Source organism: Topomyia yanbarensis, chromosome 3 (assembly GCF_030247195.1).
Source record: "Topomyia yanbarensis strain Yona2022 chromosome 3, ASM3024719v1, whole genome shotgun sequence".
Classification (NCBI taxonomy): Eukaryota; Metazoa; Arthropoda; class Insecta; order Diptera; family Culicidae; genus Topomyia; species Topomyia yanbarensis.
Genome location: NC_080672.1, coordinates 69,885,713 through 69,899,703, shown reverse-complemented (window position 1 = coordinate 69,899,703; position 13,991 = coordinate 69,885,713). Strand labels below are relative to the sequence as shown.

Genomic DNA, 13,991 nt, shown 5'->3' with positions numbered 1-13,991 from the left:
TTAGTTATTTCAAGCAAAATGGGAAGATGCAACCAGTAAGAGCTGCTCGAAAAATGTGAAGAAAAGGAGTCTCCAAAACGTCAATGTCTCTTTTCAGAAGCACCGAAGGGTCCCGGATTGAAAGACGATTTAAGCCAATAAGCTCTGGAAAATCCATCGTTCCATCGGTTCCAATAGCACCCAAAGCGAAAGTGAGTTTAGTTGCAGTTATGGTTGCGGTCGACCGTAACTGCAACCTGGACAAGAATTAAAAAAGCAATGAAAAAATAGGCATAGTGAAAAACCAGGACAAACAAAACTATTTCTTCGACATCCCAGGACACCAGGACAGTCCGTTAAAAACCAGGACATGTCTTGGGCAACCAGGACGTATGGTTACCCTATGATGGTTAACAAGTTGCTATAAGTGGAATTAAATTTTCTCTTTAAATTTTTAGAGAAGCAATCATGTTCCTTTATAAAACTGTTGAGCAATTTACATATTTTTCATAAATGAAACATTTTGTCCCAAAACCGCATAGTATTTCAAAAAAAAACATAGCAACATAACATAGCATACCAGCTGCTTCTTTCTAAAGCAATTACAAAATTGAAAACCGGCTGAAAAATGACAGCGTAGCTAATTTTTCAGTGCTGGAAGTCAAAAAAATGTTTTGTTTGCTGCAAAAATAAAATGGTATGGTATACCAGTTTTAACGCAGTTTTGTGTTATTTTTCACCAGATTTACTATAGTTTTATTAGTGGAAAGGACAATTGCATACTGTCATTGAGAATATTTTCTGGTTTCGAATTGAACATACAACTACTGACTTATGAGATCAATACCGCTTTTACATTCATTTAGTAGGGAGCAGGCATAGCGTAGTGGTAAATCGATTGCCTCGCACGCAGCTCACCTGGGTTCGATTCTCAACTCCGCACCTAGGGTTAGAGATTTTTCTAACCCGAAATGAGGCGAATGACCATAATGTTAAAACCTCTCTACAATCAAAATAAAAAGGTCATTTAGTAGGAAAAGTCACAATTTTACAACCAAAGAATGCTTAACAAAACACAATCAAGGAAATGAATCAAAATAAATGGTAAGAAAAAATGTAACACTACCTTCCACCTATAATAAATCCAGAGATACAAATAATCATTGTTGCTGGCAGTCGAGTAGAGAAGTCTCTCAGACCAAACTTATCTATACTAGCCGAAACAAAAACAGTTTCACCACAAGCACAAACTAAAACTAATGTTCTAATACTGTCCCAAAAAACAACTTATGTCACAAATTGTCCCCTTAAGCGCACACACAAACAATAAACAATAGATAAGAAGCGTCTGCTCAATTACACACGGGCTGTTGTACATCGCCACCCGCCATTACTGTTTGCAGTCCCCCGTTTTACGCACACCCGTATTTACAACTAACGAGAGGGTAGCATGCACATTTTGTTCCGGGTTGGTTTGTAGCGACAAAACGAAAGTTTTTTTCCCTTAACTTGTGCGACAAGCGGCAATCGAATAACACAGGAAGAAAAGCCGGATGGTAGCGTAACTAAACAAAAATAGAGTCAACGAAAACACGCACACACAGGTACGCCCTCTAGCAGGGCCAAACAATCAATGCAACAACAATACGGTGATAACGGTATTCGAAAATCAATACTTCAATATTTGAAACAGTAGCATTTTCGCTCTGTTGTTGCTTTTTTGGTTCACTTTTCCGGCCGTCGAATAGCGCCAGCAAGGTTTTATCACAGAACTTGCGCTTCGGTTGCGTTTTCGCTATCACTGGCTCGCAGTTGCTCTTCTATCTGCTCTCGCTAATGGACGCTATTATCCTTCCATGAATGAGTTTGTTTCCACTCAGGTCACACAATGTTAATACATCACAGTCATTTTACGTCACTAACTATAGTCGGTATACTATGACAGTTCACAGTGTCTCGATAAATACACAGTGCAAATTATTACACAGTCACAACAGACGGATTCCGAGTCAGCTTGTGACGGATTGGGCGGTGGGAGCGTTTTTCCCGAATCAAGGGGAGGCGAAAAATCGATACACTCCTAAAAGCACACACGCTTAACTGGGCGGTCACAAGGATTTTCCATCGTCCTTCGGTGTAAGCACTTGATGGGACTTTAAAATTCCAAAAATATCCTCAAAAATATACAATTTCTTCCGTTTTTGTTGTGTCGAATGTTGGCGCAATAGAAAAAAAAATCACAGATTCAATTCACTCACACTCTCCCGCGTGCTCTTCTTCTAACACTTTCGATTCAAATTTTCACAATGAAACCGACTACTTTGTTTGCGTGACGCGTTCGCGTATCCTGACGGGAGGGTGGCTGGTTTATTTCGCTACGCAAGGCTAGTGCTGTCGTCACTGCTGTTCGTTCGGCGACATCCTTCGGCTGACTGAGCCGAGCGCAAGGATACGAGATTGCTTTTGTTCTTCGCGGTAAAATTTCGGTCGCTGCTCCGGGAACGGTTCTCGGTTCGCTTTTCGTCTGCTCTTTCTCTCACGCGCTTGAACTTCTACTACAAGGTACGTACGTACATACTATACTGACTGGCAGGAGCTTCCACTTTTCAGACATGCGTTTTAGTTTACGTTCGTTTTACAACTGAAAACACAACCGAACGTCCGTACCAATTTTTTGGGGTTCGCTTCCCGGCCAGCCAGTCAACCATCAGTGTATCATTACGGGGCTAGCTCTCTGCTGCGTTGGGACAATGAATGGCAATAAAATACGAAAAAGTAGCAAGCGTGTGAGTAGAGACGGTGCAAAGGGATGAGAATGAATCCACACAGCAGGGTGGGATAGGTTGATGGCAGTTTTGGTGACATTTTTGCTGCATTCACGCTTAGAAAAAATGAAAATTACATTGGACGCAAAACAACATTGCGATGCATTTTGCTGTCTAATAGTGGAATTTTACATGTTTTGACATGTGAAATAAAATATTGTGTCTCTTTTGATGTATAACTTGGTTGAATGGAGATGTAAAATTAAGAAAAAGCGCATTTTTACATGTTCTTCAATGTAAATTCAAGTGAATTATGACGCTCCTTTTATGTGCATCTGGCGAGATGTAAATATTTTTAAGTGTGTTCTTTTAGGTAGATCGTAGAGCTTACATCGCGAAGAGATGAATTTAGAAGCAGGATATTAGCGCATTTGCCCAAAATTCTACGCGGCCTTCACCGATTGAAAGGGGCCATACACTAATTACGTATGTGCATATGGGGGGAGGGGGAGTTTCAAAATATCTTACAAATTCTTATCTGAGGGGGAGTTTCAAAATATCTCACAAATTTTTATCTGAGGGGGAGGGAGGGTTTGTCCTTTCTTACGTAATATCATAAAACAAGTTTAAGAAATTAAATCCATAAGGAAAATATTCTTTTTAATAAGAAAAGGGAACTATTTTCATTTGTACCATATAATCCTTGTATATCAAACAATATGAGTAATTTTTTGGCTCTTGGTTGTACATTGTTCTGTTCGGGAACTGGAGTCACAATATGCCTTCCAAGTTAAGATACCCTAGCGTTGATACCCTTCGTGTTGTTAGACTAACTTTGTCCTTTTCAAGCGTTCGATTCAAACCCGCAAGATATCTGGAAAATGTTCTAACATGCGGTTGTGAAAGATCTTGAATGTCGAATGTTTCCAGAGTGTGAATTGTATTTTAATTCAAGAAAATTCGAAGATGGTTAATTCGGAGCTATGCGTACGATAAGCGTCACAGCTGGAACTCAGAATAAATTCATGCCAGAAGAGGTATAAACTCTTTTAAATTCTACATCACAAGAAAATAGATTCAAAGGAAGTGGAATATAGCACATAGATTTAAATACTGGTCGCAGTGGTTCATCTCCAACAAAAAAGTGGAATATAGCAAAGCAGATCATGTGGACCAAATTGGAGTTACTGAATATCTGACAACAGTTATTCTTTCTACTGGGCGAAATTGGCATGCAATTGAAATTCTGCAGATGATTACAGTTAAATTTTGTCATGAGTTTTCTTGTAATAATTCTATACATATCGTTTTCGCTATCTTATTATTTGATGAATTAACAATTCGATTTTTTAATTACGATAATCATGATAAGATCTTATGTAGGGGGAGGGGGAGTTCACCAAAATCTTACGAACTCTTATCTGGGGGGAGGGGGAGGTTGAAAAGCTCTAAAAAAGCCTTACGTAATTAGTGTACGGCCCCAAAGGAACGGCCGCGCTGCATGAAATACCGCGCTTAGCAAATCTGTTTTCATAGCATAACGAAGGGCTGAATAAGGACACAAGTTGTTCCAAAAATCATCCCTGCATTAGGCAACGTTTTGTGCAGGTTGAATATACCAGAGACAAGTGGTGCCAAATTCACCACGTTCGATAAAATTTAATTTTTTTTAGATTGCAGATTTGATACAAATGGTTTAATGAGCTACACTTATCAATCCAATTCTGTTTTAAAATTGTCCTTGCATTTAAACGAAAATGGGAGGCTTATTACTACCGCAAATAGCAAAGACAACTACTAGACACCATAAAATTGCTGGAAACCTTGGAGCTGCATTTAGTAAGCAGTTGCGGCGTGTCCGTTTCGGTGCATAGAAGCGAACGTAAAGGATCTCCGTGGTCCTCTAATGGGATGAACCGAAACAAAATCTTTGTCCGATATTGAATAACGATTACAAAGCGGCGTGGTTTTGTAGAAACAGTACAAGTGTCAATAAAACATTCTTTATTCTTACATTACTTGTCAAAGTATTGTCATTCATTTAACTGATTTTAATTAAAGCGAGGTTATTGTACTGTCCCGCGCGAGTGGACGCATCACTTCAGAATATTTGTTATATGTGTTCTCTTCATTTTTGCATGCTTTCCCTTTTTCTCGGGTAGTTTTAGGACCTCTCAACAATTTCTTATCCTAAAGAATTCCTAAAGAGTTTCGAATAAGTTACAACAAATCTAGTCAATCACAATTCAGTCTTTTTCAAATTCCAACCAATTCGAGGTAACTGGTAACTTTGCATATTCTATGTCCTAATTTTTCAATAATTCTGGCAACAAAAATTACGTTCTTGTTTTGATTTGTTCCTGTAGTTATGCGGCAGGAAATGCTTTGTTTTGATTTCATCGAGCACTGAGCAGGCTCAAGCAATTCCATTTTTTCGTGACGTGCGTTTAACACCATTCTCTATCCATTTCCAACTATTCTAATGTCACGAGTTCGGTAATATATCAGATATTTTTAATATATGTTTTTTCATTTACTGGTTTGTATATTTATTAATCAATTAGCAGATTAATTATTTAATTAAATAATCAATTTATTTACTTAATCATTTAATTATTTGTATATTGATTCATTCAATCATTTATTTTAGTTTTTTTATTTATTTATTTTTGTTGTTACATTCTGCACAAGATTTGTAGTACACCAAACATAAAAAATGTGTATTTCTCCTTGTAATATCTTGATATATTTTTTGTTTCTAAATTTCTAAAAAGAATTTTATATCTTCAAAGATCAGAACTTATGTGTTTTCAAGAATAAACGAATTGAATGTCGTTTAAGAATAAAATGAATAAAAGAGGGTCTAGATTATAGACGATTTGAATTGGATTCAATTTTTCTCGTTTTGAACTTATTGTTGCTATTGCAACGAAAAAGAAGACGGATTATGGTTAGTATTTATTTATCCGTGGTATTATACCTTCTGCAGCTTTAAATCTCCGTTCTGATTTAAGAGACAGAAAGCAATCTACAACCTACGAATTTTTAAACTACAAATTTTGATTTAAGCTATAGATCGGTTTATTATATGAATGAAAACGTGAAATTCGATTCATTATTTGCACTTCACAGACTATTTTTGCAGTTCACCATCGTTTTACACAGCGGCTTATCGAAAATTGGATACCTTCTGTAGGTCAAAGTTGTACTCGGGACTGCCCCAGTACTTCGAGATCATTGATCCGACGTACTCACAATAGCGCCGACGTCCGATACTGCAAGTTGATTTCATCATGTTTATACTCTAAAACAGACGTCAGGGAGGTGATTGCATCATCTAAAACCTAGATAAGGACCCTTCAACACATTGACCAGGATCGGATTTCTTTCCCTTTCGAAGGATTTTGCACATCAGAAAATCTAAATGGGATTAAACCCAGACCAACTGTGGTAAAAAGCGACCAGGCTTAGCACTCAACCACAGGCGCCATCTGTATTGTGCTAGCTTCTCCAGTATTTCAGCTGCGGTTTGTAGTAGAGCACAATGAGCCTACCTATGTTTAGATCGAATGGTGCTGATTGCTCTACCTTTCTGCAAGCAGTTCATCGGAAGTATCTTGCCTACCAACACAACAATGTCTCAAACTTCTGTGGGTTTTGCAGGACAACACCACATTGCTCTTCGTGTCAGGGTTGGCAGGTAAGCTGCTATCTAGCGTTTCTAGAACCTGTGAAATCTTTCATGTGTGGTTGAAGGCGTCGCTACTGTCTTCGTAAGTGAGTGAGGGCTAAGAATTGTCTGACGACCCGTGTACGAAATTATTCGAGATTAGCGTTGATGATAATTCATCGTTTACCGGCAATTCAGTCTGTCAATTGATTATTATTTATGTCTCGAAGAAGTGCGTGGATTGAACGACTCTTTTTTTGTCTGGTGTGGTGATTTGAATAATTAGCTTGTTCAGGTCTATTTGCTGTGGCATTTCAATTCACGGCTTGCTCCAATTGAGTTCTTTTCGCGATCGTGGAATATCTCCAGAGGGGATCCTCTTATGTCGATGAAATTTCTAATGACAACGATACATGAAGCTGTAGTGATGCTATGTGCAACTTCGAGGTGTATCGCTAGAACAGTGAGACAACACACCCCAATGTTCATTCGTAGCGTAACTCTCAGACATTAGGGGTGTATTTTAATCTCTGTGCGTTGTGTGAATAGACGATTATACGTTTTGTCTCAGTTTGCTTTGTACCTGTTTCTCACGGCCACATTTCTCAGCCAGTGACAAGTGACGCAGTTATCCCGTGCGTTGACGTTTTCGATGGATCCCTTTCCGGGTGGACAAATAAAGGATGAATCCGGTTCAACTCCTACGGCTACACCCTCCCCCGGCCCAAACGCTACCCAGAACTCTCAACTGGCCCGATTGTAGTCTTCTTTGAGCCCAAGACCAAACGGCTGAATCTTCTTCAGTTTTCTAAAGACCTGACAGAACGGTTCAGAACGGCTACGAACAAAATTTCAATTTTTTCATCCTTAAAATTTATAAAAAAACATGGTTCCGTTAAGCTAACCCATTGAGCTGTATTCAATAAACTATTTGTATAAAAATGGATCGATTTGAAACGTTAAAATCGTACAATTGCCCTAATCGATATTCAAATAAGAAGTTATCTATAATAGGGCCCGTCAATATTTGAAGTCCCGAAGCTCGGTGCGGCTCTTGACGGCCCTGGACTAAATTTTAAGATCGTACAAGATTACCTTAGTCTTGATCCCATCGCATTGCTCCATTTCGGTTAATGAAGAAGCGGACTCTTTAGCTAAGGCAGGCGCTGTAGAAGGTGACATCAACGAAAGACCAATCAGATTCAATGAATTTGTTAATATCTCTCGCCAGAAGACGATAGAAAATTGGCAGACATCTTGGAGCAATGGAGAGTTGGGATGATGGCTACATTCTATCATCCCTAAGGTATCAACGAAGCCTTGATTTAGAGGAATGGATGTGTGTCGCGATTTCATTCGTGTGATATCTCGGCTCATGCGCAATCACTACACGTTAGGAACTCATCTGAGCTTGTGGCGACGGTAATCACGATATCGAACATATTGTCTGGGCATGCGCCGAGTATTATTTTCCCAGATCTCAACTAGTGGATTCCCTTCGGGCCCGAGGAAGATCACCGAATGTCCCGGCTTGGGTTGTACTGACAATCCGAGGAGATCATCTATATCTCTCGTATACACTTTCCTAAAAACCATCAATATACAGATCTTCCGCAACTCGGTGTATTGTAGATCCACATCTGAGCCGTACTACGAGATCGTTTGGAGGAACCTACCTTCTCGAAGCATATTTACCCTCCCTGTGTTTATGTTATGTTGATTGCTAATTCGTTAAAATTCCCTACTGCACTACTATTCATAAAAATATCTCTAATCAACTCCCTTAATCTTAACACAATTCAATCACCCCCTAGTCTATTCAACGGTATTCCTAGTTTTAAGATGGTTGTAAAAAAGCTCTAAGTGACTCCCCTAGTTTTAATAAAATTATATTATCTCCACTTGTATATCGTTTTGTACCTCTAACTTGAAGATAGCTGTAAAACTCTCATAGTTTCTAATCAAAAATATATATATTTCTATGTGTAATTCCCTAGATTTAAGAAATTTTAAATGCAAAATGATGGAATTGGCATCTTCAAGCTAACGTAATGCCTTATCAAATAAACGAACTAAATGAAAAATAATTAAATTGGTATATTTATGGATTTAAAAAAATGGTACTTCAGCAACATATAAGAGAAGTCTCGGTTTGCCAAAATGTCACAAACTGGAACTAGCAATTCGATATTCCGCACGCGATCAAACATCGTGTTCGATGTCTTGATATCTCTCGCCAAAAAACGCCAAAAATCACTCTCAGTAAACTCAATACGACAGAGATGACCATCGATCGCATAGTGATTGGACATAAGCCTGGTCGCCACGCGATTAAAATCCCGACTTACATCCAATAGTCGATACCTTAGGGTAATGAAATATTGTCACCGCTCCAGGACGCTTCTTAGAAAAAAACGACCATCTCGGTTTTCTCCATGGGGAGCTCGATTCCCAACTTTACATCCCAAATGTCCAAGGTATCTTGAAGCAGTTACCTGTTAGTTGAATTGAAAGATATTGATCAATATCATTGATGTAGACATTTGTACAAAAGCGGGCTTTGTGAAAAAACCCTTACTCGAGAAGTTGTCGTATTGGGGTGGGCGTTCAAGTGTTTTTCTGACAACAAGTTGCACAAATAGTTACTCAAAATTTAGTGAAAGGCCGCGTTGATGAAGTTTATCCGAGAGAACCTCAATTGATACATCATCAAAAGCCAGATGCCATTTGCTCTTTACGAACATATGCTACTATAATTTCTGATGAAAGCAGCGCGAGAATATCGAATATAATTATATTATATTATATTATAAGCTAGGCTCATTAGACAGGACAGGGCTAATACATCTGCCCCATCCCAGGATGACCAAAGGAATGATATTAACCCTCTTAGCCAAGTCACTCCCAACGATTTATCAAACTCCCATAAAATTAAAACAGTCGGTACGGTTGTCCACGTTTCTTCTTTTGCAAAGTTCAAAATAATTCGTTGTTTAAATTCTTCATTAAATGAATAATTTGATTGCCGTATAATTTTGCATCATCTTCATTTTGTATGCTGTATCACTTATTATATGTGCCACAAACATTAACATTGACAAGAAAAATTGTAAGCGAATGTCTTCAATTTCTCAGGATCCTCCCCCTTTCCTGCGTGTATGTAGACTAGAATGGACTAGAAAATAATCATATTCTACAAAACACCCATTAAAGTTTTGAGACGTGCTTCTTAATCTCCGAACTACGTGGGGAATGTGCAAATTGAGCAGATTATTTCGGATTGTCACAGTACTCTTTTCCACTACTAATATGAGCCAGGTCAACAATCCTTTCGAAAAGTTCCGTACAGATTTCTTTTCAGAACTATCCATATAATTTAAACTATTCATATATTTTATCTAAATGCATGAATGCAATAGCCAGGAAAGTAAAATATCACTTTAGGGTAGATTGATTCGAATATTTTTTCTGCCTGAACCCTCCAATACTCTTTTTATTAAGTTATAAGTGGTTTGTTAAGCAAAAAATCTTCAAAATAATTTTGATCAGGTTTGGTGTATTGAATGTTCCACTGTGGCCCAGTCAATTAAATACATCTAAGTTCTGCAATAATCTAAAACACTACTGAAAATCTCTGCGTCATTAAGTGCAATAAGAAACAACATACAGCCGTCGATAACATCTGCTAAACCGCGAACAACTACTCAACCAATGCTTACACGAAGAATACTGCGTCTAGCATCTCACAACTAACAGCCAACGTCACTAGCAAACAAACTTATGCCGAAGTCGAATACACAATTTTGACTCGCAAGAGCAATAATAAGCCATGGGCATACACGATAATGTAAGAAAAGGCAGCTTTATTTTATTTCGAAAAGAACAATATTAGAATTATCAAAAACTCTTAATTAGGTTAGAACAGGATGGCTGCTGAGTCAACAATGCGACATATTATTCAGAATTTAGTGGGGCATTATGCCAAAGAACATATTTGGATTTCAAATATTTCAAAGACAAACTTAGTTTCTTATCGTTTTTGTAGCTCTGATTAGTAGCTGTTCCTACCTTTCACACGACTGCGCGAGCTTAACGGAGCCTTGTGTTTTTTATTTATTTATTTGTTACAATAAATAAATTATACTACGAGCATATTTATTGTGTCAACTCTCTTTTTCGTAGACAATTTACCACTACATGCGGGGAGTTTTTTCCACAGCGGTGAAGTATTTTCAACATCACCTAATAAGGCCTGAAGGTCATTCGGTGTGCTTCCTTGATTGAGGCATTCGTCGATTGCTTAGATTGGTTTTTTCAATTTGCACATTATGCTAGAGAAACCAGTTCTCGAGTACTTTTTCAAATGGACGTAAGTAACATTGAGAGCCTCTCTTTGTTTACTTTCTCTTTCGTTTATTACGACGTCATTACAACACTTTGTACTAATTTTCCAGTACATATCGAAAGCCGACGGTTTTTACTACAATATTATGCAAAGAGTAGAGTAGTAAATGTTGAAATGGCCGAGTAATGAACAGAAGAGAAAGACCTCAAAGAGAATCTCTCATTGTTACTTACGTCCATTTGAAAAAGTACTCGAGAGTTGCTCGTTTCTTGTCTCCTAGCTGGCGCTGGTTGTTTTTTCAAACTCTTGTGACGAAAAATTATCAATAAAAATAAGTAATGGATTATGTTTCAACTTCGTTTCAGATCCAAAACAGAAACACAATTTGTGCTTATAATCCAATTCAATTTCCTCCTTCCAGAAATATAGTGCATGAATACTTTGAAAATTTAACGTTTTATTCTGGCGATAGAACTAATTTTACATAAGAACAGTAATAGAAAATCAATGTAAGATGCGAAATTGGGGAGAATAGAGTACAAATTTCAACGGCAAAGAGCAAGGGTTTGTGTGAATGTGTGTATGTGTACTGCGAATAAGTGGAAATAGGGAAAAATACTTCAAAAACAGACTGACGTCGCAAGGGCAATGGTAGCGATGTCTGTTTCTAAATACCCCCATACACACCTAGCTGCGAGATGCATTTGGCACAGGCTCGCAGGTGCTGAGCTTGTGTTTCAAAGATAATTCTGTTATGAAAGCGTTAATTTACTATTTTGTCGCGAATATAATAATAACAATAATAATAATACTGTAGAAAGTTTTGATTAGGCCGTAAGTAACATTGAGTGCTTCTCTTGTTGCACTATTTCCAACGATTTTTACAAGGAAAATTATGCAAACAGTTGAGTAGTGAATGTTGAAACAATCGAGTAATGAATAGAAGAGAAGACCCCAAAGACCTAATCTAATTTTTCTCCAGAATTGTTATTATTTTACTATCCTTACAAACATTAGGCATTCTTGAGAAAAGATTGAGTCCAGGTGCTAAATTCCACCACCATCTAGCGTAAAATTCAGCAGATGATACTGGTCAACAATTCACCACCAGCTTTCGCATTATTGCTCCCTCGATAGCGCCAGAAAATGAATCAGTTCGGCGACAGAATTGGGTAAGTGCTTAGGAAGATACCAGCCGGGGAAAGGTGTATGAAACCAAGAAGCAGAAAAAAGTGCGATTCCTAGATGAAGGTTTCCGCGGTAGCACAATATAGAGCGACAGAGGCAGAAAATGAAAAGCAAAACAGTGAAGGAATGCTTCAAAGCCGGTCCTGGTGTAAGGGATTTATGTATGTATATATACATAATTTCAACCGTTTTAGAGAGTATAAAATTTTGAAGGGGGAAACTTTTACGTGGTTGAATGTGGAAAGTATGTATTATTATTCGCTATTAGGAGCTAGCGACTTGACTATGGGATTTATTGTGAGGATGAGAGCAGTTTCGAGAACTTTGGTCGGACATATTTCTCGCATTAGCTGCCTCAGGTGGATTAGTCGATTGCTGTTAGATAATCCGTTCTATCAGCAAACTGCGTTTCTATTGGATTTTACAGCTTAACTCCTTCATGCCCATGATGTTTATAAAATCTAACAATAACTCTTGTTTTGTGCAAGCAATGCTTTCGTTTGAGTACTAGCAGTTATTAGTAATATTCGTAGAACTAAAGTTATTTTGATCAATTTAAGTGGCAGTGCTGCCAGATCCTATTTTTTTAGGACAACAATTCGTCAAAGCCAGCGTAAGTTGACATGCTTTAATCAATTTAGAGCTGCTCAAATTCCTCGTCGAATTTCAATTTCTATTCGAATTTCGAATATGTCTCATCAGTAGCTGGCAGATATTAAATCCGAAAAATTTCTGTATCGCTACAATCTTGTCAACAAACCACAACTAATTCAATTTCAGTATAGTATTATCAGCAAACCAGACTGTTTTGTACTAACAGAGATGTCAGCCGCAACCAATCGTTTTAACCGTACACATTAGTTGGATTTACTGTCTAGCTGACGGTCAGTCTCATCAGTAGCTACGAGACGAAGACGAAACACACGAATCCGACTTATGAAAGTTAAGTATTGCGCACGACTCTGGCTTAATCTAATTTACTCCCTAGGGAGTAACAGCATAATTTTCTGGCGCGATTAGACTATTGTTAATAGGTTGGGTGAATTGTAATAAGCCTCGATAAGAAAAAATAATGGTGCCTATAGCGCTGCAAGGAAAACACATTGGTTCATAACTCAAACAGTATTAAGAAAAATACTTTTGGAATCCAATACATATTCTAACGTGTTGTGTTCGATTGAGATAAAAATTGAACGTAAACAAAGGTTGAGTGATATGTGGATAGCTTACGAAGTCGCCCCAAAAAATATGACCTGTGTGTAATGGTAACGCATTTAGTCGATGCTCCAAGGAATCGGTTTGAGGCCTGCCACTCGGCGACATTGTGGCAATACTTATTTTCACCGAACCTGCTAACCGACAAGCTATACGTATGAGCTAAATGTTGTTCTACAGATCGCTCAGCAAAATTAAGCCATAATCCTGCAAGGGTAAAATCGCAAATTTCTCGTCTCATCTTGCCACCAGCCCAACGTAGAATTCGATTCAGGGCAAACATTTGCACTTACACCGCATTATGCATCCCGTCCAATAAAACGCTTATGGCAGCCTCGAAACAATATTTACTTTAGGGATATACCGGGATGAATGTCAGCTGAGCCTCATATATAATAGCACAGGGCACACAGGGTCTGCTGGCTGGCTAAGCGGATATCCACATGGAAAGGACCAAGTTTAATTTCTTTCCAAACAAGGATTGCGGGGACAGCTAGGCGAACGAAAGCTGCAATAAACATCTTCTGTGCCGGGCCAAAGTTGGTTTTATGAGTTTTTGGCTGGGCTCGCCAGGCAAATTTGCAATCATCGTCGCACAAAAATTAGGAAGGACGAGTATTATTGTATGTACCAGGCAGCAGGAGCAGCTCCATAGGAAGAGTCAAGTGGAACAAGGGATGGATAGCAGTGTAACAGGCTGATAGGGAAATTTTGTTTTCGACAAATAGGGGGACTTTTCGGGAGGCGTGAAATGTACGCATGTGTGATAAATTTTGTGTCGCGTCAGTGGAGGAATTTGCAGTTTCAGCTCGACGGAAATAGGCTAAAT

The 13,991-nt window shown here is 38.3% G+C and overlaps 1 protein-coding gene across 3 annotated transcripts in view; it reads right to left on the bottom strand.

Moving 5' to 3' along the window:
* Positions 1-13,991, bottom strand: part of LOC131690057 (IQ motif and SEC7 domain-containing protein 1) — a 273,302-nt gene that overhangs the window by 41,552 nt on the left and 217,759 nt on the right. The window contains exon 1 of one of the 3 annotated variants that reach the window (XM_058975527.1): positions 1,656-2,517. The exons of 1 other annotated variant lie outside the window; for it this stretch is intronic. In XM_058975527.1, coding sequence (XP_058831510.1) covers positions 1,656-1,678 — 23 coding nt within the window. In that variant the 5' untranslated portion in view covers positions 1,679-2,517. Of the gene's footprint in view, positions 1-1,105; positions 1,586-1,655; positions 2,518-13,991 lie in introns of those variants that run through there. One more of the 3 variants, XM_058975526.1, reaches the window with a different exon arrangement.